Source organism: Somniosus microcephalus, chromosome 22, assembly GCF_052327205.1.
Source record: "Somniosus microcephalus isolate GS21.2 chromosome 22, FLI_Smic_1.0, whole genome shotgun sequence".
Classification (NCBI taxonomy): Eukaryota; Metazoa; Chordata; class Chondrichthyes; order Squaliformes; family Somniosidae; genus Somniosus; species Somniosus microcephalus.
The window spans coordinates 19,721,797-19,748,538 of record NC_141008.1 but is presented as its reverse complement, the minus strand read 5'-3'; the positions used below and the strand labels follow the sequence as shown (position 1 = coordinate 19,748,538).

The window sequence follows — 26,742 nt, the reverse complement described above, 5'->3', positions numbered from 1 at the left end:
TGTCAGTATGTCCAGAGGAACTGTAGTCAGTGTGTCCAGGTGTGGTAAACCACTTTTATCGTTCACTATCGTTACACTATAGTTATCACTGTTGTATTGTTCTCACTGTTCTCACTGTTGTATCACTATACGAGGTCGCCTCTTGTCGCGCTGTTATTCCTGGGCTGACCACCTCCAACTCCGCCCATGGCTCCACCTACCTGCCCAGGTATAAAGGTAGTCGACTGGCTGGTATTCCTCCTTGTTGGACCCGATCACCCACGAGGGTGGGCTCTGTTATTTAGTCAATAAAAACCTTTAGTTACGTTCCTAACTCATCGCTTTTTATTGGACGAATTGATAGGTATATCAATTTTATTGACTAAATTTTAAAGATGTCTACTACTGGCCAGCCAGAAGCCCTCCCAGAAGCACAGCCACAGCAGCTTTCAGACACCGGGCTACACCAGCCACACCAGCCGGCTTGGCTGCAAGCCCTCAAACCACCGTACCTGGATCTAAACCCACAGGCAGCAAACTCAGCCCTCAACTTCAAACACTGGCTGGACTGCTTCGAATCCTACCTGGAAGAATCCGGCATCCCTCAGAGATCCAAACTAAGAGTTCTGAACGCCCAAGCGAGCCCGAGAGTATACGCACTCATCCAGGACACGACTACATACAAGGCCGCTATCAACCTACTGAAACAGCAGTACCGGAGCCCGGTAAATTACATGTACACCAGGCACCTCCTAAGATCCCGCCCGCAACAGCCAGGAGAGTCTGTAGCTGAATTTTTACGGGCGCTAAGAGCACTCGGCAGGAACTGTGACTTTAAAGCGGTGACGGCTGTTGAAAATACGGAAGATAATATCCGCGATGCCTTTGTGAAAGGCCTACGGTCCGACTACTCACGGCAAAGACTGCTTGAAGCTAAAGACCTCGACCTGGACAAAGCTGAAGCCCTCGCTCTCTCCCTAGAGGTGGCCCATCAGGACCAGGAGGCGTTTTCCAGGTACTGCTCGCGACCCTGGGACTCGGGCCCGACCCCTACCGCAATACCCTTCGCAGCGCCACCCCCGGGACCTACCTCAGCGTCGGCGTCCCGGACCCGACCGGGACCGCCACCCCCGGTACCGGCTCCGACATCGGGCACCCGCGATCGGGCCGCCGGCTGCTTCTTTTGCGGCCAGGAGAAGCACCCGAGGTCGCGCTGCCCAGCCAGGAACTCTACCTGCTCAACCTGCAGGAAGAAAGGCCACTTCTCTAAGGCCTGCAGGAGCAGATCTTCAGAGGCCAGCAGTGCCTCATGCGAACTGTGGGGGCGGCCATCTTCTTTCAAGGCAACTGAGGCCAGCATCCCCACACGTGAGTCATGGGGGCGGCCATCTTTGATCAAGGCAACCGACCCCAATAGTGCCTCATGTGAGTTATGGGGGCAGCCATCTTCTCCGCCATTTTGTCCTACCTCGTGGGAGACGCCATTTTACCCACCACGCCCGACTGCCACCGGGCCCCCGGACCCGACGACCGCCTCGCTCGCAGACGACAACGACTCGCTTACCTACACACTAGCCTCCGTCACTCTGGATCAAGCCCGCCCACACCACCTGTCCAAGTCGATGATGGACATCAAAGTAAACGGCCACGCCACGACCTGCCTGTTCGACAGCGGAAGCACGGAGAGCTTCATCCACCCAGACACAGTGAGCCACTACTCCCTCCCTGTCCTGCCAACGCGCAACCGAATCTCGATGGCATCGAGGTCCCACGCCACGGACATTAGCGGCTACTGTGTTGTGACCTTGTCGGTTAAGGGTACGGAGTATAAAAATTTTAAACTCCTCGTCCTCCCCCAGCTCTGCGCTGCCGTCCTACTAGGGCTGGACTTCCAATCCCACCTCCAAAGTGTAACCCTAGCATACGGTGGACCCCTCCCCCCACTCACAGTCGACAACCAGCGAATGTTAAACCGCCCACCGCGTAACACCTGCAGCCTATCCACCCTCAAGGTGCCGCCACCTTCCCTGTTCGCTAACCTCACCCCCGACTGCAAACCCGTCGCTACCAAGAGCAGGCGGTACAGCGCTGCGGACTGAGCCTTCATTAGCTCTGAGGTGCGGCGCCTCCTGAAAGAGGGCATTATCGAGGGGAGCAACAGCCCCTGGCGTGCCCAGGTCGTGGTCGTTAAGACCGGCGATAAAAATCGCCTGGTCATCGACTACAGCCAGACCATAAACAGATACACCCAGCTGGACGCATACCCGCTTCCCCGCATATCTGACATGGTCAATCAGATTGCACAATACCGCGTATTCTCGACCATCGACCTTAAGTCGGCCTACCACCAACTCCCTATCCACCCCGAGGACCGCCAGTACACCGCCTTCGAGGCGAATGGGCGCCTATACTACTTCCTTAGGGTCCCCTTCGGTGTCACCAACGGGGTCTCGGTCTTCCAAAGGGAGATGGACCGGATGGTTGACCAGAACGGACTGCAGGCCACATTCCCCTATCTAGATAACGTCACCATCTGCGGCCGCGACCGGCAGGACCATGACGTGAATCTGGAGAAATTCCTCCGTACGGCCCAACGGCTGAACCTCACCTACAATAAGGAGAAATGTGTGTTTAACACCTCGCGCCTTGCCATCCTTGGCTGTGTAGTAGAGAACGGACTCATCGGCCCCGACCCCGAAAGAATGCGCCCCCTCATGGAGCTACCCCTCCCCCACTGCCCTAAGGCACTTAAGAGAACCCTGGGGCTCTTCGCCTACTATGCCCAATGGGTGCCCAATTATGCGGACAAAGCCAGACCCCTCATGAAGTCCACATCCTTCCCCCTCACGGAGGAAGCGTGCGCGGCCTTCTCCCTCATCAAGGGAGACATAGCCAAGGCCACAATGCACGCAGTGGATGAGTCCATCCCCTTCCAAGTGGAGAGCGATGCATCCGACTTCGCCCTAGCCGCTACCCTTAACCAGGAGGGGAGGCCGGTGGCCTTCTTCTCAAGGACCCTACAGGGCCCCGAGATCCGACACTCGTCGGTCGAGAAGGAAGCCCAGGAAATTGTGGAGGCGGTACGGCGCTGGAGGCATTACCTGGCAGGCAAACGATTTACCCTCCTCACCGACCAACGTTCGGTTGCTTTCATGTTTAATAACAAGCTGAGGGGCAAAATCAAGAATGACAAGATCTTGAGGTGGAGAATCGAGCTATCCACCTACGATTATGATATCTTGTACCGGCCAGGTAAGCTGAACGAACCCCCCGATGCTCTTTCACGAGTTACATGCGCCAGCGCGCATATTGATAGACTTCAGACCCTCCACAACGACCTCTGCCACCCCGGGGTCACCAGACTTTACCATTTCATTAAGGCCCGCAACCTGACCTACTCCATCGAGGAGGTCAGGACCATGACCAGGAACTGCCAGACCTGCGCCGAGTGCAAACCGCACTTCTATAGGCCGGACAGAGCAAGCCTGATCAAGGCCACCCGCCCCTTTGAGCGCCTGAGCATCGACTTTAAGGGGCCTCTACCGTCATCTGACCGCAATGTGTACTTCCTCAACATCGTTGATGAGTACTCCCGCTTCCCTTTTGCCTTCCCCTGCCCAGACATGACCAGTACCACAGTCATCAAGTGCCTGAACGACCTCTTCGCCTTGTTCGGGTTCCCGAACTATATACATAGTGGCCGGGGCTCCTCCTTCATGAGCGAGGAACTCCGTCAGTTCCTACTAGCGAGAGGTATTGCAGCAAGTAGGACCACCAGCTACAACCCCCGAGGGAACGGCCAGGTGGAAAGAGAGAACGCGACGGTATGGAAGGCCGTCCTCTTAGCCTTAAAGTCTAAGGGCCTCCCAACCTCCCGCTGGCAGGAAGTCCTCCCGACAGCGCTGCACTCCATCCGGTCACTACTTTGCACTGCCGTTAACGCCACCCCCCATGAACGAATGTTTGTTTTCCCCAGGAAGTCGACTACGGGAACCACTCTACCAACCTGGCTGACCTCTCCGGGGCCCGTCTTGCTGCGAAAGCACGTGAGGGCCCATAAAACGGACCCCCTGGTCGAGAGGGTGAACCTCCTGCACGCCAACCCCCAGTACGCCTACGTGGCTTACCCAGACGGGCGGGAGGACACTGTCTCCTTACGAGACCTCGCACCCTCGGGCACTCCGGAGACACCACCTTTACCCCCCCCACCACCCCCCCAATTCCAGCCCAGGTAGACAGCATGCCGGAACCCCACGAGCCTTCGCCGACCACGCAGACACCAGCATTAACACCGGATAATGCAGCACCGCCGCTGCGACGATCGGAGAGGCTTACGAGGTCTCCGGACAGACTGACATACCAGAACTGGTAGTACACTTCACCCCGCCGGACTCAAATCTAAACAAGGGGTGAATGTGGTAAACCACTTTTAACGTTCACTATCGTTACACTATAGTTATCACTGTTGTATTGTTCTCACTGTTCTCACTGTTGTATCACTATACGAGGTCGCCTCTTGTCGCGCTGTTATACCTGGGCTGACCACCTCCGACTCCGCCCATGGCTCCACCTACCTGCCCAGGTATAAAGGTAGTCGACTGGCTGGTATTCCTCCTTGTTGGACCCGATCACCCACGAGGGTGGGCTCTGTTATTTAGTCAATAAAAACCTTTAGTTACGTTCCTAACTCGTCGCTTTTTATTGGACGAATTGATAGGTATATCACCAGGGGAACTGGAGTCAGTGTGTCCAGGGGAACTGGAGTCAGTGTGTCCAGGGGAACTGGAGTCAGTGTGTCCAGGGGAACTGGAGTCAGTGTGTCCAGGGGAACTGGAGTCAGTGTGTCCAGGGGAACTGGAGTCAGTGTGTCCAGGGGAACTGGAGTCAGTGTGTCCAGGGGAACTGGAGTCAGTGTGTCCAGCGGAACGTGAGTCAGTGTGTCCAGGGGAACTGGTGTCAGTGTGCCCAGGGGAACTGGTGTCAGAGTGTCCAGGGGGAACTGGAGTCAGTGTGTCCAGCGGAACTGGAGTCAGTGTGTCCAGGGGAACTGGAGTCAGTGTGTCCAGGGGAACTGGAGTCAGTGTGTCCAGGGGAACTGGAGTCAGTGTGTCCAGGGAAACTGGAGTCAGTGTGTCCAGGGGAGCTGGAGTCAGTGTGTCCAGGGGAACTGGTGTCAGTGTGTCCAGGGGAACTGGAGTCAGTGTGTCCAGGGGAACTGGTGTCAGTGTGTCCAGGGGAGCGGGAGTCAGTGTGTACAGGGGAGCTGGAGTCAGTGTGTCCAGGGGAACAGGAGTCAGTGTGTCCAGGAGAACTGGAGTCAGTGTGTCCAGGGGAATTGGAGCCAGTGTGTCCAGGGGAACTGGAGTCAGTGTATCCAGGGGAACTGGAGTCAGTGTGTGCAGGGGAACTGGAGTCAGTGTGTCCAGGGGAACTGGAGTCAGTGTGTGCAGGGGAACTGGAGTCAGTGTGTCCAGGGGAACTGGAGTCAGTGTGTCCAGGGGAACTGGTGTCAGTGTGTCCAGGGGAACTGGTGTCAGTGTGTCCAGGGGAACTGGAGTCAGTGTGTCCAGGGAAACTGGTGTCAGTGTGTCCACGGGAACTGGAGACAGTGTGTCCAGGGGAACTGGTTTAAATGTTCCACCTTGTGCTCTGTTAACTTTTTTAAAAATGTGTTTATGCAATGTGGGTGTCGCTGGGAATGTCAGCATTTATTGCCCATCCCTAGTTGCCCTTGAGAAGGTCGTGGTGAGCCGCCGCCTTGAACCGTTGCAGCCCGTGTGGTGAAGGTACTCCCACGGTGCTGTTAGGGAGGGAGTTCCAGGATTTTGACCCAGCGACGATGAAGGACCAGCAATATACTTCTAATTCAGGATGGCGTGTGGCTTGCAGGGGAACTTGGAGGTGGTGGTGTTCCCATGCGCCCGCTGCCCTTGCCCTTCTAGGTGGAAGAGGTCGTGGGTTCCGGAGGTGCTACCGAAGAACTCTTGGCGAGTTGCTGCAGTGCATCCTGTAGATGGTACACACTGCAGCCACGGTACGCTTTTGGTGGAGTGAGTGAATGTTTAAGGTGGTGAATGGGGTGTCAATCAAGCGGGTTGCTTTGTCCTGGATGGTGTGAAGCTTCTTGAGTGTTGGAGCTGCACTCATCCAGGCAAGTGGAGATTATTCCATCACACTCCTGACTTGTGCCTTGTAGATGGTAGAAAGTCTTTGGGGAGTCAGGAGGTGAGACACTCGCTGCAGAATACCCAGCCTCTGACCTTCTCTGGTTACCACATTATTTATGTGGCTAGTCCAGTTAATTTTCTGGTCAATGGAGACCCTCCAGGATGTTGATGGTGGGGGATTCGACGATGGTAATGCTGTTGAATGTCAAGGGGAGGTGGTTAGACTCTCGCTTATTGGAGATAGTCATTGCCTGGCACTTCGGTGGTGCGAATGTTACCTGCCACTTATCAGCCCAAGCCTGAATGTCATCCTGGTCTTGTTTCATGCAGGCATAGACTGATTCATTATCTGAGGAGTTGTGAATGGCACTGAACACTGTGCAGTCATCAGCGAATATCTCCACTTCTGACCTTATGTTGGAGGGAATATCATTGATGAAGCAGCTGAAGATGGTTGGGCCTAGGACACTGCCCTGAGGAACTCCTGCAGCGATGTCCTGGGGCTGTGATGATTGACCTTCAACCACCACAACCATCTTCCTTTGTGCTAGGTATGACTCCAGCCAGTGGAGCGTTTTCCCACTGATTCCCATTGATTTTGGTTTTACCAGGGCTCCTTGATGCCACACTCGGTCAAATGCTGCCTTGATGTCAAGGGCAGTCAATCTCACCTCACCTCCGGAATTCAGCTCCTTTGTCCATGTTTGGACCAAAGCTGTAATGAGGTCTGGAGCTGAGTGGGCCTGGCGGAACCCAAACTGGGCATCAGTGAGCATGTTATTGGTGAGTAAGTGCCGCTTGATAGCACTGTCGACGACACCTTTTTGTAGTAATGACCTACAACAGACCGAAAGGATTTACAAAGTCCTACCTTCATTTGTCAGCAGGCTTTGCATGAAGAAGAGTCTTTCTTTACCCAAGAGAGTTGCTCATCCCTGTTGATATCGAAACACCAAACAAAAGTTTTAGGATTTGTGCTGATCCTTGTAACGGTAAATTAAAGGGCTTGGCATCGTTCCTGTTGTCGCTAATTAGAATAGACAATGAAAGGAAGATGAAATGGAATCGGTAATGGGCAGCCTTTGGGCATGTCCAGGTGGATCAGAGTAATCTTTCCACTCCTGCACATTCCTATGGTCTTATGCTGCTGAAAATCCCGAAGACAGCTCAATCCTGATCACTTAGACCAGAAATTGAAAGGAAAATGTGGGCATGCTCCAGGGATATATTCTTAGCTCGAAGATCACGTTAATTTTAAACTACAAATAGAGCAATGTAGGAGTTGTGCATCTGACCCCTGCCACACCTGACCTCGGAGATTGTGCTAAAGTTAACCAGTTCCCAGCATTCTCAAACCACATCTTAACGAATAACATAGAACATAAGATGAATAAAGCACTGTTCCTCTTGTACCCCTCTAGGTATTATCTTTGCTAGATATGGCCTTTGGTGGAGAGAGCAGAGAAAGTTTTCCCTTTCGACACTGAGAAACTTTGGGCTGGGGAAGAAATCTTTGGAGATGCGAATTGTGGAAGAGGCTGGATTTTTAAACCAAGCCTTTGAAGATGAAAAAGGTGAGCAGATTCCAAGGAAATCCTTGTCTTTTGTCGTTTTTGTTAGATCCGGGTATCTTAATGTGGTGTCCTTCAATAATCAGACAGAGTGCAGGGAACGATCAACAGGTTTTTACTGAATGAGGGTTCAAACTGCAACTGACGGTACAGAGCACCACTCAGGGTTTATATACAGGTGTGGTCACTGCCGGTACTACAGGATACAGGAGCTGTAAAAAGTAGTTCTCTCCCTTAAAGGTACATACACTACAATTCCTCCCCTTTTAGATTAACAGTACCATAACACTCATTTAACAATTAAATATCAAACTAATTACCATTAACGCTTTTAACATGCAACATTAACTGGAAATAGTCTATTTATAAATTCAGTCTTTGGGGAGGCTTCCTGATTCTTTCTGGATAACGCCTTTCCCGGGTGTCTCGCTCTTGGTGCGGAGGCGATTCTAACACCCTGTCGTCAGTTGATTCATCAGCTTCCAATGCTATTGTTTCTGAGGTAGATGCGACCTGTACGTCGGGTTCCTCGCCAGGTACGTATGGCCGAGACATGGGGTTGACTCGTTCCTGTGACTCTAGGATCTGGTCAGCATGGCGTCTCACAATGTTCTCCCCAACATCCACTGTGTACATTAGTGGCCCCTGCCATGTGCATATCGTTCCTGGTTGCCATTTCTCTGTTCGGTAGTCGCGGGCCAAGACTGGTTGCCCTACATTGAAGCTCCTTGTCGGCTTCTCATTGATGTGCTGGAATTGCTTATTCTCAACATCTCTTCATACATTTGGTCTGAGCAAATCCAGACGAGATCTCAACCTTCGGTTAAAGAACATCATGGCCGGGGCCTGGTTGGTGACTGCATGTGTCGCATTTCTGTAGGCTAACAGGAAATTGTCCACCTTATGCTGCAGTGGAATGTCGTCATCGCACATGGCCTTTACTGCTTTTTTTAAAGGTTTGTACGAACCTCTCAGCCAATCCATTTGTGGCTGGATGATATGGGGCGGATGTGCAATGCCTTACCCCATTCCTTTTCATAAATCTTCGAAACTCTTCGGACACAAACTGTGGTCCGTTATCAGAGCAAATCTGCTGTGGCAAGCCGTTCCTGGCAAAAATGGTCCATAGGACTGCAATAGTTTTCTCCGTGGTGGTGGAGGACATTTTGATCACCTCAGGCCATTTCGAGTGCGCATCCACGGTTTTCAGACCACTGTGGCTGATTTTACTCCTCAGTGCACCCTCTGTGGACCAGCTTTTGGTCTGCTCAACAGAAAGAAAATTGAGTGATGGTTAGAGCTTTGGGGCTTTGCCCCCTTTGCTCTTGATGGGCATATGGGATCTTGGGCTTCATAAATAGAGGTATTGAGTACAAAAGTAGAGAAGTTATGCTGAACCTTTATAAAGCGCTGGTTAGGCCACAACTGGAATATTGCGTCCAGTTCTGGTCACCACACTTTAGGAAGGATGTGAAGGCCCTTGAGAGGGTGCAGAGGAGATTTACCAGAATGGTTCCAGGGATGGGGGATCTTAGCTACAAGGACAGGTTGGAGAAGCTGGGGTTGTTCTCTTTGGAGCAAAGGAGGTTGAGGGGTGATTTGATAGAGGTGTTCAAGATTATGACGGGTTTGGATAGGCTAGACGGGGAAAGGCTGTTCCCACTAGTTGATGGTGCAAGGACTAGGGGACACAGATTTAAGGTTTTGGGCAAGAGATACAGGGGGGGCGTGAGGAAAAACTTTTTAACGCAGCGAGTGGTGAGGACCTGAAACTCGCTGCCGACGGAAGTGGTGGAAGCGGAGACACTCAATGTTTTCAAGGGGAGACTGGATAGGCACTTGAGGGAAATAAACTTGCAGGGCTACGGGGATAGAGCGGGGGAATGGGACTGACTGGATTGCTCTACAGAGAGCCGGCACGGACTCGATGGACGCTATGACTCTATGATTGCGTAGAGCATCCTTGACTGTTAAAGATGGGATCATTACAGTTCAAGCTGCCTCCTGTGTAATGTTCCAGCATTCTCACCTTGGCACTAGAGATGCCCGACCAGCCTCTTCAGATCGGAGGTTCTGTAAAGGAGCTGCCAGTGACCCACTAACACCTCTGGCAAGTTTACTTCCTTCCATCTAAGGTGCAGCAGCGCTCCCCAACAGGGCTGGGGGGCATCTGGCATCTGTTTCTGATGGCAGCCCAGAACCGAACAACAGCAGCTTGCATTTATATAGCCTCTCTAATGTTGTAACACGTCCCAAAGTGCTTCACAGGAGTGTAATCAGACAGAAACTGACAGCCAACCAAATAAGGAGACATTAGAAATAACAACAGAAAATGCTGGAAAAACTCAGCAGGCCAGGCAACATCCATGGAGTGAAAATAGAGTCAACATTTCGAATCAAACCCTTTGTCAAGACTGGAAAAGCACAGGAAATGAAATAGATTAAAAGGCCGGGCTGGGAGAGAACAAAAGAGAAGTGAAAAGATATTAAGAGGTATTCAAAACGAGACGAGATGGTGATAGGACTAGTGGAGACAAAAGACGGCTCTAGATTAGGTGTGGAATGCGCTGGCAGAATGGGAGACAGCTGCCATGTGGGAGAGGAAAAAAGGGGGGGGAAAGGGCCAAAACAAAGGGGTGGATAAAAAATAAGTAATAGGGGCCGAGGATATGATCTGAAATTGTTGACCTCGATATTGAGTCCGGAAGGCTGCTAAGTGCCTAATCGGAAGACGAGGTGCTGTTCCTCGAGCTTACGCTGAGCTTCCGTGGAACAATGCAAGAGCCCGAGTACAGTGAGGTCTGAGTGGGAATGGGGCGGTGAATTAAAATGACAGGCGACCGGAAGCTCGGGGTCATCCTTATGGACTGAATGGAGGTGTTCCGCAAAGCGGTCACCCAATCTGCGTTTGGTCTCCCCAATGTAGAGGAGATCACATCGTGAGCAGCGAATACAGTATACTAGATTGCAAGAAGTAAGTCGCTGTTTCACCTGGAAGGGGTGTTTGGGGCCCTGGACAGTGGGAAGGTAGGAGGTATAAGGGCAGGTGTTGCAACTCCTGCACTTGCACGGGAAGGTGCCAGGCGAAGGGGAAGGGTTGCTGGGGGTGATAGAGGAGTGGACTAGGGTATCTCGGGGGGAGCGGTCCCTACGGAATGCTGAAAGGGGAGGGGAGGGGAAGATGCGTTTGGTGGTGGGATCACTTTGAAGGTGGCGGAAATGGCAGAGGATAATCCGTTGAATGTGGAGGCTGGTGGGGTGAAAGGTGACAAGGGGAACCCTATCGTGGTTCCGGGAGGGAGGGGCAGGGGTGAGGGCAGAAGTGCGGGAGATAGAACGGACACAGTCGAGGGCCGTGTCAACCATGGTAGAGGGGAATCCTCGGTTGAGGAAAAAGGAAGACATGTCGGAAGCACTGGTGTGGAAGGTGGCATCGCAGCAGATGCGGCGGAGATGGAGAAACTGGGAGAATGGAATAGGGTCCTTACAGGAGGCGGGGTGGGAGGAAGTGTAGCCCAAGTAGCTGTGGGAGTCAGTGGGCTTGTAGTGAATGTTTTTCAATAACCTATCCCCAGAGATGGAGACGGAGAAGTCAAGGAAGGGAAGGGAAGAGTCGGAGATGGACCATGTGAAGGTGAGGGAAGGGTGGAAATTGGAGGCAAAGTGAATGAAATTGTCTAGTTCAGGGCAAGAGCAGGAAATGGCACCGATACAGTCATCAATGTACCGAAAAAAGAGGTGAGGGAGGGAACCCGAGTAGGACTGGAACAAAGAGTGTTCCACATATCCCACAAAAAGGCAGGCATTGTTAGGACCCATGCGGGTACCCATAGCAACACCTTTGATTTGGAGGAAATGAGTGGAGTCAAAGGAGAAGTTGTTCAATGTGAGAACAAGTTCAGCCAGGCGGAGGAGGGTGGTGGTGGATGGGGACTGCTCGGGCCTCTGTTCAAGGAAGAAGCGGAGTGCCCTCAGGCCATCCTGGTGGGGGATGGAGGTGTAGAGGGATTGTACGTCCATGGTGAAAAGGAAGCGGTTGGGGCCAGGAAACTGTTAAAGTGACGGAGGGCGTCCAAAGAGTTGCGGATGTAGGTGGGAAGAGACTGGACAAGGGGAGAAAAGATGGAGTCGAGATAGGAAGAGATAAGTTCAGTGGTGCAAGAACAGGCTGAAACTATGGGTCTACCAGGGCAGTCCCGTTTGTGGATCTTGGGAAGGAGGTAGAAGCGGGCTGTGCGGGGTTGGGGAACTATGAGGTTGGTGGCCGCGGGGGGAAGATCTCCAGAGGAGATGAGGTCAGTGACAGTCTTGGAAATGGTGGTTTGATGTTCGGTAGTTGGGGTCATGGTCCAGGTAGGGGTAGGAGGAGGTGTCGGAGAGTTGGCGTTCAGCTTCCGCTAGGTAGAGGTCGGTGCGCCAAACAACAACAGCACCACCCTTGTCAGCAGGTTTAATGACAATGTCAGGGTTGGATCTAAGAGAATGGAGTGCTGCAAGTTCAGAGGGAGGTAGGTTGGAGTGAGTGAGGGGAGCAGAGAAATGGAGACGGCCGATGTCACGGCGGCAGTTAGCGATGAAAAGATCTAGAGAGGGTACGATGCCAGGGGGAGGGGTCCAAGTAGAATGAGAATTCTGAAAGCGGGAGAAAAGGTCAGCCATGCGGGGGGAAGACTCCTGGCCAGAGAAGTGGGCACGGAGATGAAGGCGGCGGAAAAAGAGCTGAACATCGTGCCGAGCTCGAAATTCATTGAGGTGGGAGCGTAAGGGGATGAAGCTCAGGCCTTTGCTGAGGACTGATCGTTCGGGGTCAGAGAGGGGAAGGTCAGAGGGGATAGTGAAGACGCGGCAGGGGGTGAGATTGGGAGAAGGGGGGGTCAGAGGAAAGTGAAGGAGAAGAAGGTTCTGGAGGAGCGTTGGTGTTCAAGAGTTGATGAAGCTTGCGATCCTTGACATCAGAGAGGAAGAAAACAAATTTTTTGTTGAAGCGTCGGATGAGTCGAAGGATGAAATGGAACTGTGGACCCAGACTGCTTAGAGATAGAGTGTGATGTAAGAAAAAGGAGACTTACCATCAAGTACCTTTAAAGTAAGCTTTAAGTAACTTATAAACACACTATATACACAAGAGAGGTCTTTACCATGCCTCTGGTAGAAGCCTCTTACAATACTGAACAGACCAGTATTTATACCAGTCCAACAGGAAGTGACATATGACAGGAAGTGAGGTATGTACACAGTTCATAGTTCATAGTTCATAGTTCACAGGAAGTGATGACATAACTTCCCGGAAGTTATCATTTCTATCACATTCTTCCCTCCTGCAGGATTAGGAGGCTGTGGTCTACCTTTTGGTCCGCAGCCGCCGAACAAGGAAGAGTCGCACCTGTTTGGATTCCCGTCATAGAGGGTCGCTGGTCCGCTTACATGCGGTTGGCCATTGGTCAGAGTCTGTGTGGCCTGGATTGCCCTGTGAAGGGTCGGGGAGATCATGGCTTCGAGTACGAGCCCCAATAGGTTCAAAGTCGGACTGCCTCTGTTCAGAGGGAGGTGCAGAGCTGGTCTGTGGCGGATCAGTGCTTTCATGCGCGGTACTGGGAGGGTCGCAACCTTGAGCACGGGGTTCTACCGGCACCAAGCTAGTTGGTGTCCGATCAGGATCCTGGAGAGGGGTACCCGATAGGTCCCAAGAGTTTCCTGGTGAAATGCCATCACCCGATGTCCCACTAGGTTCTGGTGGGCAGGGAGCCAGATCCCGTAATGATACGGTAGATTCTCGGCCGTCGGAATATCGTATGTTTGCATAGGTGGGGTTGGCATCGGTTAGTTCGACTTCGTCTACAAGAGGGTCATTTTTAGACGTCCGAACGTATCTTCGGAGTAATACAGGTCCAGGAGTAGTTAGCCATGACGGGAGTGATGTCCCATGAGATGAGCGACGCTGGAATCCAAAGAACCGCTCATGAGGTGTAGTATTTGTGGCTGTAGAAAGCAGGGACCGTATAGAGTGCAATGCATCCGGAAGCACTGTTTCCCATTGCTGGTCTGGTAGGCCCCGAGATCTTAAAGCGAGACGTACGGAATTCCAGATGATACCGTTATACCTCTCTACCTGCCCATTTCCGATGGGATGGTATGGTGTTGTTTTGCTTGTAGCAATTCCCCGTTCTGAGAGGTAGTCCTTGAGTTCCCTTGACATAAAGGATGGACCCCGATCTGAGTGAATATAAGCCGGCATGCCACAGAGAGAAAATACCTGCTCAAGGCAGCAGATTACTGTGGACGCCAGCATATTGGAGCAGGGGAAGGCAAATGGAAAACGTGAATATTCGTCGATCATGGTGAGCAAATATGTGTTCCAAGTTGAAGAGGGCACTGGGCCCTTAAAATCGATGCTAAGTCGTTGCATCGGTTGGGTTGCATGTATGAGTATACCATCTGAGGGGCGGAAGAACTGGGGTTTTAATTCCGCACAAAGCCGGCATTCTGAGCATATTTTCTTTACATCTCCAGTGGAAAAAGGGAGATTCCGTGATCGTACGAAATGTAGCATGCGCGTAACGCCAGGATGACACAAACCATTGTGGACATCCATGAGAGTGGAGGATGACATAGTGGAGCAGAATGCCCGTGTGAGGGTGTCCGGGGCCACATTCTCCTTGCCAGGCCGATAGAGAATGGTATAACCAAAAGAGGCCAGTTCCATCCTCCAAAGTTGTATTTTATTATTCTTAATTTTGGTTCGTTTTCGATTATCGAGCATGAAGGCGACTGATCGTTGGTCCGTGATCAATGTAAAGTGCTGGCGAGCTAGAAAATGGTTCCACTTCCGTACTGCCTCTATGATGGCTGTGGCTTCTTTCTCAACCGGAGGATAATGTAGCTCGGCACCTTGTAAGGTCCTGGACATAAATGCTACAGGACGACCTTCCTGATTCAGAGTAGCCGAGATCGCCACCTCCGAGGCATCACATTCAACCACGAAAGGGAGATTCTCATCAATGGAGTGAAGAGCCGCTTTCTCCAACTGTTTTTTGAGAAGGTTAAAGGCTGCAACAGCCGCTGTTCCCAGTGGAAATGATCTAGCATGCAGCAAGGGTTGGATTTTGTCCGAAAAATGAGGAATCCATTTAGCGTAGTATGCAAACAGACCGAGAGCCCGACGTAAAGAAGCCGGATTCTTAGGTGACGGGAGCTCTTGGAGCGGGCGAAGTCTTTCTGGGCCTGGCTTAATGATACCATTGCCTACGCAGTAGCCAAGGATGTTGATGGTCGGTTGCGACTCAACAGATTTGGATTCATTCAGGGTCAAATTACGGCGATGGAGGGCATCCCGAAATTTTTGGAGGTTGGAGTCGTGTTCCTGTTGATCGTGACCTGCAATGGTAATGTTATCAAGATAGGGAAAAGTGTCCCTTAGGTTTTCCTGCTTAACCAGGCCATCCATTGCCCGTTGAAAGACAGCCACTCCATTAGTAACCCTGAATGGGAGGCGACGAAATTGGTACAGCCGTCCATTAGCCTCAAAGGCTGTGTACTGCTTATCTGAGACCTTCAAGGGTAACTGATGATAGGCACTTTTTAAATCGTAAGTTGAGAACACTTTGTATTCGGCCAGTTTATTAACCATATCATCAATGCGTGGCAATGGGTAGGCGTCCAAGTCGGTATATTGATTGATGGTTTGCGAATAATCGATGCATAGTCGCTGTTTGTGAGGTTTTAGAGGGTTCTTGACAATGACGATTTGAGCCCGCCAGGGCGACGAACATGGTTCAATGATATCCTCTGCTAGAAGTCGAGAGATTTCAGCCGCAATAAAAGATTGGTCTTCCTGATTAAAGCGCCGCGATTTCGTTATTATCGGTTGGCATTGAGGCGGAATACTGGCAAATAATGAGGGTTCATCAAGTGAAGCTGCTGATAATGCACAAAATGGTAATTTAGACGGTATATTAGAAATAGTAAGTCCGGGTTTGGATCCACCAAACTCAATGGTGAGTTTCTTATGCTGTTTTTGGAAGTCCAGCCCTAAGAGGAGATCACTACATAAGTCCTTGAGCACCGAAAGTCGGGTGGAGGGATACATACGACCATGAAGTGTCATATCAACAACACAAAAGCCGGAGATTCTGGCATTAAGTGATGACTGGGCCATCGCAATTGCCTGGTCCGATGGGAAGACATGTAGTTTCAATTTCGCAACAATCTGTTCCTTAATGAAACTATCAGTACTTCCTGAGTCAATTAAGGCATCTAAGGTATGCCCTTTAATTGAAATTTTTGTGGCTGCATGAGACAGGTTCTGTGGGCAAGCAGCTGTAATTGGTGTCGTTGCACAGAGAGTGGCTAAAACTCTCGGTGTGCTTCTTCGGGAGAGAGCTCGAGAGGAAGCTTGATAGGTCCTAGCTGGAGCATCTTGTTAGGCCCTAATTGGGGCAGTTCAGTAGGCCTTAGCTGGATTGGCCCTCGTAGAGGCCCTTGATAGGCAAACTTTAGCAAAGTGTCCTTTTTTCCCGCAATAACTGCAGATTGCATTGCGAGCAGGGCAGGTTTTCCTAGGGTGAAAAGCATCTCCACAAAAGAAGCATTCCTTCCTAGATTGCCAAGAGGCTGCTAAAGTGGGGTCGTCCTCCACTTCTTCATCAGAATTAGATTCCCCCATGATAGGGTTCACCTGAGACCGCTTGAATTGTCTGGTTGCAGCTACAGCAGCAGATCGAGATCTGGGCAGCTGATAGAGGTCTGCATTTCTCTTTGCCAAATCCAGTGAACAAGCTCGGTCAAAAGCTCTTTGTAGCTCAAGTGTTTTACTTTCTAGTAGACGCTGGCGTATAAATGGAGAGGCAATCCCGCAGATGAAAGCATCACGAATCATTTCTTGGCGGTACAGCTCAGCTGAGGCTGCCTGAAAGTTACAATCTACGCTGAGCCTGCGAAGTTCTTGCAGGAATTCGTCAATTGATTCCCCTGGCCCTTGTCGGGCTGTGGCCAGTAGATGTCTAGCATAGACCTCATTTGGGGTCTTCGCATACAGTTTCTTAAGTGCCCGAATCACCTCTTCGTAATTATCCCATCCATCAACATATTCGAACACTTTTGGGGTCACATAATTGACAAGTATCTTCAATTTAGCAGGAGCATCCGCTTTACATTCATCCAGAAAATTCTCAAAAGTACGATACCAATGCTTCCATACCCTGCCAGCTGCTGGTGTATTCGGGTCCAAGTCCAGACGAATAGGTCTAAGGATTTTCTCCATGATGGGTGGTTCCCTGGATCCTTAACTTCCGAGTTTGTCTGAAGGTCTAGTATTTGTCAGTGTAAATATTAAGTTACTTAAATTGATGTAAGAAAAAGGAGACTTACCATCAAGTAACTTTAAAGTAAGCTTTAAGTAACTTATAAACACACTATATACACAAGAGAGGTCTTTACCATGCCTCTGGTAGAAGCCTCTTACAATACTGAACAGACCAGTATTTATACCAGTCCAACAGGAAGTGACATATGACAGGAAGTGAGGTATGTACACAGTTCATAGTTCATAGTTCATAGTTCACAGGAAGTGATGACATAACTTCCTGGAAGTTATCATTTTTATCACAGAGTGCGTTGGTGCTGCTGAACAGAGAGGTCGAGAGTGTTCATGTGGCGCCGCATGGCATTGAGCGTGGATCTCAAGACATTAGGACTGGTGATCAAATGCGTGGTCAAAGAGGTAAGTTTTAAGCAGCGTCTTAAAGGACGAGAGAGAGGTGCTGAGGTGAGGAGGTGTGGGAGGAATTTCCAGAGCTTAGGGCCGAGACGGCTGGAGGCACGGCTGCCAGTGGTGGGGCGAAGGAAGTGGGGGGATGCCCAAGGGGCCAGAGTTGTAGGAAGGATGAGTTCTCAGAGAGTTGCAGTGCTGGAGAAGGTTACAGTGATAGGGAAGGGTGAGGCCAAGGAGAGATTAGAACATGGCTAAGATTTTTAAAATTGAGATGTTGGTGGTCTGGGAGGCAGGTCAGTGAGCACAGGGGTAATGGGTGAATGGTGCGCGTTAGAGATATGGAGAGCAGAGTTTTGGATGAGCTCATGTTTATGGATGGTGGAAATTGGGAAGACAGCTGGGAGAGAATTGGAATAGTCGGGTTTGCATAGCTGAGAATCCTGTTTACTTTGTTGATCTGCAATGACTGGAAACGGAGAACCTGGGTGCCCCATAAAGGGGAAGCAGTGGCCAGATTCGAAAAGGCCAGATGGAGAGTTTTAAATCTTAAATGAACACCCAGCCTTCAGTCAGTTGCTAAATCCCTCGGTACAATCTGTTCAAGTAAGAGTTTCAAATGTGTACTGTTACTAGATCATCTCTTGGAAAAATATTATAATTTGTTATTCTTTATTCAGGTCTCCCTTTTGATGCACATTTCCGTATAACCTGCGCGACCTCAAATATTATCTGTTCAATTATCTTTGGAGATCGTTTTGAATATCAAGATAAAAAGTTCTTGGGATTTTTACACATGATTGAAGAAAGTTTTATCTTGGAAGGTGCATTTTGGGGTCAGGTAAGGCAGATTCATTGGACAATGAATGTAGCAGAAGGTGTGGGTATTGTAGGGTTCTGCACATCAGTGTCAGGCTCAAATGATGCAAAGACAAGGTTGGGTTACATTCTTCAACTGTGGAACAGTGAGTTTTGATGAAACACTGGGATGACCTCGAGTTCAGGCGATGAGTGACCTGGAGCGACCTCCAGGTAAGGCGAGCGTCGACTGGAACTAGTTAGATAACGAAATAGGAACAGCAAGCTCACTAGACACATTTAAACATCAACTGAAGAATTTGAATTAGTAACTGTTGCGCTTGCCCAGTGACCTCACCCCTCACAAAGTTGGCAGAGTACAAGAGTACATCTAGACAGCATATGCCGATCAACCGAGACAAGACAAGACAGAGTGATGTGGCCCAGTTCTGTAGAATTGCATGTGATCAGCTGCATGCGTTTCCTGACTTTTATTTACACAAAGTTTTCCACCAAATTTTCTACCCCACCATCTCCTCTCTGGACTTCTTGTTGGTTCCACAGGCCCTGGTCATCTTTCATTACCTCAGCAAAGTGACCACTCATCATATGTGAGCTTATACAGTGTAGCATAGATTTTTCCTGGGTGAGAATTGGCTGCACTTACGGTCCGCTCCACCGCACTTCCATCCATGGAATGAACCAATCAGAATTTCAGCCCTAGGTATCTTTGGCAGCTGAACTGAAGCTGAGCACAATATAGATGAAGGTGTATTTGAGGGCAGCGGTGAAGGTATAAGGAGGACTTATAAGCAATGGGGTATGTAAGAGAAAGTCTCATCGATGATACAGCTCCAGCTGTTGGCAAATACGCAGTTGTACCTTTAAGCTGGAATTACTCCCCTGTGTTGTCTTCCTGCTCCTAGTGGTTGCCCTCCTTCTCTGGAAGCTCCACATTGATGTCTTATTCGGGGACAGTAGCATAATGGTTATGTTACTGGACTAGTAATCCAAAGGCCCAGACTAATGATCCAGAAACATGAATTCAAACCCTAACACAGCAGCTGGGGAATTTAAATTCACTTAATTAAATAAATCTGGAATAAACCGCTTGTATCAGTAATGGTGACCATGAAACTATTGGATTGTCGTGAAAACCCATCTGGTTCACTAATGTCCTTCAGGAAAGGAAATCTGCCGTCCTTACCCGGTCTGGCCTATATGTGACGCCAGACCCACAGCAATGTGGTTGGCTCTTAATTGCCTCTCTGAAATGGCCAAACAAGCCATTCAGTTGTAACACACTGCTACGAAAAACAATAATAAGAATAACACCGGACGGACCACCCGGCATTGACCTAGGATCCGGCTTCAGACATGACAATGGCACACCCACACTCGTTGTCCCTGCAAAGTCCTCCTCTCTAACATCTTGGGACTTGTGCCAAAATTGGGGGAGCTGTCCCACAGACTGACATAGTCATACTCACAGAATCATACCCTTCAGCCAATGCCCCAAACTCCTCCATCACCATCACTGGGTATGTCCTTTCCACCGACAGAACTGACCCACCAGAGGCACTGGTACAGTGGTCCTGTGTGAGCATGGGCAAGGAAACCTCCTGCTGATTACCACCTACCGCCCTCCCTGAATCAGTACTCCTCCATGTTGAACATCACTTGGAAGAAGCACTGAGGGTAGCAAGGGCACAGAATGTCCTCTGGGTGGGGGACTTCAATGTCCATCACCAAGAATGGATCGGTAGCACCACTACTGACCGAGCTGGCCAAGTTCTGAAGGACAGAGCTGCCAGACTGGACCTGCGACGGGTGGTGAGAGAACCAACACGAGGGTAAAACCTACTTGATCACGTCCTCACCAATCTAACTGTCGCAGATGCATCTGTCCATGACAGCATTGGTAGCAGTGACCATTGCACAGTCCTTGTGGAGACGAAGTCCTATCTTCGCACTGAGGGCACCCTCCATCATGTTGTGTGGCACTACCACTGTGCTAAATGGGATAGATTCAGAACAGATCAAGCAACTCCAAACTGGGCATCCATGAGGCGCTGCGGGCCATCAGCAGCAGCAGAATTGTATTCCACCACAATCTGTAACCTTATGCCCTGGCATATCCCTCACTCAACCAACACCATCAAGTCACCAACACTGGTTCAATGAGGAGTGCAGGAGAGCATGCTGGGAGCAGCACCAGGCATACCTAAAAATGAGGTGCCAACACAGGACTATAAGAAACAGCTGAATACACTGGATACAGAAAAGGCTATGGGCCCCGACAACAGCTCGGCTGCTGTGCTTAAGACTTGTGCTCCAGAACTAGCCGCGCTTCTAGCCAAGCTGTTCCAGTGCAGCTACAACACTGGCATCAACCCAACAATGTGGGAAACTGCCCAGGTATGTCCTGTCCACAAAAAGCAGGACAAATCCAATCCGGCCAATTACCGCCCCATCAGGCTACTCTCAATCATCAGCAAAGTGATGGAAGGTGTCATCGACAGCGCTATCAAGCGGCACTTACTCACCAATAACCTGCTACTGATGCTCAGTTTGGGTTCTGCCAGGACCTGGCTCCAGCCCTCATTACAGCCTTGGTCCAAACATGGACAAAAGAGCTGAATTCCATAGTTGAGGTGAGAGTGACTGCCCTTGACATCAAGGCAGCATTTGACTGAGTGTGGCATCAAGGAGCCCTAGTAAAACTGAAGTCAATGGGAATCAGGGGGAAAACCCTCCATTGGCTGGAGTCATACCTAGCACAAAGGAAGATGGTTGTGGTGGTTGGAGGTCAATCATCTCAGCCCCAGGGCATCACTGCAGGAGTTCCTCAGGGCAGTGTCCTAGGCCCAACCATTTTCAGCTGCTTCATCAATGACCTTCCCTCCATCATAAGGTCAGAAATGGAGATATTCGCTGATGACACAGTGTTCAGTTCTATTCACAACTCCTCAGATAATGAAGCAGTCCATGCCCGCAGGCAGCAAGACCTGGACGGCATTCAGGCTTTGGCTGATAAGTGGCAAGTAACATTCGCGCCACAAAAGTGCGAGGCAATGACTATCTCCAACCAGCGAGAGTCTAATCAGCTCACCTTGACATTCAATGGCATCACCATCATTGAATGCCCCACCATCAACATCCTGGGGGTCATTATTGACCAGAAACTTAATTGGACCAGCCACATAAATATTGTGGCAACAAGAGCAGGTCAGAGGCTGGGTATTCTGCGGTGAGTGTCTCACCTCCTGACTCCCCAAAGCCTTTGCGCCATCTACAAGGCACCAGTAAGGATTGTGATGGAATACTCTCCACTTGCCTGGATAAGTGCAGCTCCAACAACACTCAAGAAGCTCGACACCATCCAGAACAAAGCAACCCGCTTGATTGGCACCCCATCCACCACCTTAAACATTCACTCCCTCCACCACCGGCGTACCGTGGCTTCAGCGTATACTATCTACCAGATGCACTGCAGCAACTCGCCAAGGCTTCTTCGGCAGCACCTCCCAAACCCGTGACCTCTACCACCTAGAAGGACAAGGGCAGCAGGCGCATGGGAACACCATCACCTCCAAGTTCCCCTCCAAGTCACACACCATCCTGACTTGGAAATATATCGCCGTTCCTTCGTCGTTGCTGGGTCAAAATCCTGGAACTCCCTCCCTAACAGCACTGTGGGAGTATCTTCACCACACTGACTGCAGCGGTTCAAGAAGGCGGTTCACCATCACCTTCTCAAGGGCAATTAGGGATGGGCAATAAATGCTGGCCTTGCCAGCGATGCCCGCATCCCAGGAACGAATAAAATAAAAGTTGAGGAGCATGCAGCAGGCTTCATCTGTCTATACATCTGAAGCACTCCTTGAACATTCTTATGGTGTGTTTGATGACGATCTGATGGATGCATGCAGCTCATTATACCTGTGCTCAGCAGGTGTATGCCGCTGTCCTAGAGTTGTCATGAACTTAGGCGCCAGAGGGCAGCCTTGGTCTCCTAGGGAGCCAACCTTGCCTTTTTCTTAGTGGGTCAAGTAAAGTGGGATGGTGGATTAGGTTAAAATAAAGGCATATGACTGCTGCCTGGGGAAAGGGAATTCACCTGCATAATCCTGCCCTGATGGCCACTGCCAAGCTGCACATGGATGGAGTGATTGCCCATGTGGCACCTGAATGCACCACCATTTGTACAGGAGCATATAGCGCCACATGGGTGGCCATTATTACTGCTCTAGACTTTGAGGCTATTTGAAAAAACTGCAACGCCCTCTTTTTTATTGTTCCCAGTTTTCCATTGGGAAAAGTAGTGAAGTTATTAATGCAGGCACTGAAGATATCAGTCACCTACTTGATACATCTTTGGCCTGCAGATTGTCCAACACTTCCAATGCGCTCCAGGCCGGCCTCCCACATTCCACCCACCGTAATCTGGAGGTCATTCAAAACTCTGCTGCCCATGTCCTAACTTGCACCAAGTCCCGTTCACCCATCACCCCTGTGTTCGCTGACCTACATTGGCTCCCAGTCCGGCAAGGACTTGATTTTAAAATTCCCATCCTGGATTTCTAATCCCTCCATGGCCTTGCACCTCCCTATCTCTGTAGCCTCCTCCAGCCCTCCAAGATCTCTGTGCTGCTCCAAATCTGTCCTCTTGCGCATCTCCGATTTTAATCCGAAATGGGCGATGAGCCGGAAGGAAATCTAGCTCACAATCTGTAAAATCGTCAGAAATACTTTATGAGCCTGGGAATCATGGGCTTATCCTGGGAATTATGGTGACACTGGGAAAAATATTGGAGTCTATTCTAAGGGCAGTAATTCTACAGCATCGAGAAATACTTTCCTCAGTTTGGTCATTTTAATGGAACAATAGGTGTAATTTATGTCTACTTTTTCACTGAATTTAGAAAATATTAAAATATCCCCCTAATCACAGCAAAGGCAGTCAAGCCAAACCAACACGGATGTCTGAGGATTATGTTTATAAGCAAACTCATTGGAATTCGATGTGGATTAACAGAGATAGTGACTGACACAGTTGATATTATTATTTGCTAAGATACCAGATTTAGATGACAGGGGAAATAATTCCTCTTTGTGCTGGGTTCATTGTAAATATAATGGGATGAATGTCTGTGTTCACCATTTTCAGCAGAATCAGAAAAGTGTAAACGAATGCATTTAATTTCAAACCCTGTGTTTGTTGCAGCTGTTGAATGCGTTGCCCTTTATTCGTCACTTCCCCGGTCCACACAATAAGATATTTGAAAATCAAGAGAAAATCATACACTTTATACAGGAAATAATCACCGAGCATAAAGAATTATACAATCCAAATGAGCCCAGGGACTTCATTGATGCTTTCATGGCAGAGAAGGAGAAGGTATGTAATGGATCCTGGAGCATATTACAGGCAGTGTTGTATGTATGTGTTTTAAATCCTCTTTTTGTAATGAGTACTGCCTTCTTAGCAGAGAAGGAGAATGTAATTGGAGCATATTACAGGCAGTATTCTTTGCATTTGTTGCTAGGCCTCCACTTCCCTGTTTTGAAGATATTTTCTGCCTCCTCTGATCCCCCTTTTAACAGCCAGTAGACATTCCCTCCCCATGAGGCCTATTGGTGCTCTTGAACTAGCTATTGGTAGTTACATAGCATCAAACTTTCAAAAGGAATTTGGATATATACTTAGAAAGAAAGAAAATTGCAGGGCTATGGGGAAAGAGTCGGGGAGTGGGGACTATGGATAGCTAGCTGGCTGCGAGATGGAAAGCAGAGAGTCGGGGTAAAGTGTAGCTATACAGTGTGCCCGAAGGTGGGAAGCGGGGTCCCACAAGGATCAGTGCTGGGACCACTGGTCACAATTTAGATTAACGATTTAGACTTTGGAATCAAAAACAGAATTTCTAAATTTACGGATGACACCAAATTTGGAGGGGGGTGGTGGGAGATAGTCAATACCGCGGAGGACTGCAACAAACTACAAGAAGACATTAATAAACTTCCAGAATGGGCATATAATTGGCAAATTAATTTCAACGCAGATAAATGTGAGGTATTACATTTTGGTCAGAAAAATAAGGAGGTCACATATTACTTGGAAAATAAGAATCTAAATGGGGTAGAGGAGTAAAGGGATCTCGGAATACAAATACATAAATCACTAAAAGTAACGACGCAGGTTAATAAGGCCATAAAAAAAGCAAACCAAGCACTAGGGTTTATTTCTAAAGGGATAGAATTGAAAAGTAGTGAAGTTATACTAAACTTGTATCGAACCTTAGTTAGACCACACTTGGAGTACTGCGTACAGTTCTGGTCACCATATTATAAAAGGAAATATAGAGGCACTGGAGAGGGTGTAATTATAACAGAACTGCGAGGTTATACCAATCAGGAAAGGATGAACAGGCTGGGCCTCTTTTCTCTTGAAAAGAGAAGGCTGAGGGGTGACCTAATATAGATCCTTAAAATATTGAAAAGTTTTGATAGAATAGACACAGAAAGAATATTTCCACTTGTGGGGAAGAGCAAAACTAGAGGCCATCAACATAAGATAGTCACCAAGAAATCAAATAGGTAATTCAGAATAAACTTCTTTACCCAGTGACTGGTGAGAATGAGGAACTCGCCACAGGGAGTGGAACTCGCTACCACAGGGCGAATAGAATAGATGCATTTAATGGGAAGCTAGATAAGCATGCGAGGGAAAAGGGAATAGAGGGTTATGCTAATAGATTTAGATGAGGAAGGATAGGAGGAGGCTCGTGTGGAGCATAAACGTCAGCATGGACTGGCTGGGCCCATGGCCTGTTTCAGTGCTGTACATTCTATGTAATTCGATGTAATTGGAGAGCTCCATCAAAGAGCCGGCACAGGCACAATGGAATGAATGGCCTCCTTCTGTGCTGTAAGATTCTTTAATACTATGATCATCCTGAGGTGACTCCCTTAGCAGGTCCTCCTCTCTCTCTCCCTGTGGAGATGTGTTTGCGCTCCACTCTGAAACCAGGAACTCACCATGTGGGGTAATGCAGGTACAATCACGTCTCCAACCATCCGTGGGTCCGGTTGAAGCATCAAAGTGCCGAACCCTTATATCATCCACATTTATACTTGTGTTCAACACTCTCACATTTTATTTTGTATTTTGTTTTGCTTCCAATTTTCTTCTCTTTTCTTTCTTCCTCTTATGTAGGCAGTGTCTCATCCTTGGACATGGTCCCATGGTTGGCCTCCTCAAAATCGACCACTTTAATCTTATTTTTGGCCCCATCCCTAGTCGTTCTCCCCACTTCTCAGTGTCTGGTGATTTTTGCTTCTGCAAAGCACTTGTGGCTTTAATCCATGAAAGGCACTGTATAAATGCAGTGTTCTGTATACTTTGTTCAAGTGGCCATTTTTTGTAATGATGCTCAGGCTATGGGTGTTGCCAGGTTGTTTCACCATGGGGAGGTATCACAGCCAGGGCTGGTCATGTGCTCACTTAATGGACACATAGGGCTGGATTTTCTCAGCCCCGAGGAGGCGGGACCGCTGGGAAAGTTCCAGAATTTGGGTGCAGGTGGCAAACCCGCCTCCAACCCATCTCCATGCCCTCTTGCCAGGAGGCGGGCAGCCGCCCTGCCCCGGGTCCTGTCTCCTTGGAGGCAGGAAGGGATTAAAGCCTATTAACTGCCCGACAACAGGTAGTTAACAGGCAGAAAATAGGATTATCCCCATTTTCCGTTCTGAAGTGTGGGCTTCCCGACCTGGGGGAAACCCATCGAGGTGTAGGAGATGAGTTGCATGTCTGCGGGGGTCGGAGGGGGCTGAAAGTGCGATGTAGAGGTGAGTGATGGATGCAAGTGTGGAGTGGTAAGTATGTAAACTGAGTGCAAAGTGTTAGAAAATGTTAACTTACCTTTGTTTCTACCTGCAGCCTTCAGCCGCTGTGGAGCCGGAGTCCCCAACATCTCCATTGTAGAGATCAGAGACTGGCTGTTGCATCCTCCGATCCAACAGCCAGCTAATTTCTGCAAAGTAGAAAGGTTTGATGAGCCCTGAACACAAGGACTCATCAAACTACACAGAATGTCAGTGTTTGACAGAGCTGTCAAACGATGACATTTCTTCTTTCAAAAGTTCTTGACAGATGGCACGTCCGACGTTGACGTGCTCTGTCACTGACTTCCCCCTAATTGGCCTGCTGAGCCCACCGGGCGGGTTAACAAGGTCAATCAGGGAAAATTCCCACTGGTTGGCCAGAAGCTGATGGAGGCGGGACTGAGACCTGGCAAGCAGCAGTCGCACCTCCAAAAGCTTCCCATTCAGAAAATCCAGCCCATATAAGGAGGACAGTGAACAGGAATGATTTTTCTCCTACTTACTTTACTGACGGCAGTTTTTGCCCTGGTTGAGAATAACTAACAGCTTAGCCCAGGTGAACTGGTGTCAGTGTGTCCAGGGGAACTGGAGTCAGAGGCCTAGAAATTCAGTATAGCCACTTTTGGGGTGGTAAAGT

At 49.5% G+C, this 26,742-nt stretch overlaps 1 protein-coding gene across 2 annotated transcripts in view; it reads left to right on the top strand.

Moving 5' to 3' along the window:
* LOC147102081 (cytochrome P450 2D15-like) overlaps positions 1–26,742 on the top strand; it is a 61,684-nt gene that overhangs the window by 25,741 nt on the left and 9,201 nt on the right. For both annotated transcript variants that reach the window (XM_085964257.1, XM_085964258.1), the window contains exons 3-5: positions 7,568–7,720; positions 18,104–18,264; positions 23,449–23,622. In XM_085964257.1, the coding sequence (XP_085820383.1) occupies positions 7,568–7,720; positions 18,104–18,264; positions 23,449–23,622 (488 nt within the window). The remainder of the gene's footprint in view (positions 1–7,567; positions 7,721–18,103; positions 18,265–23,448; positions 23,623–26,742) is intronic.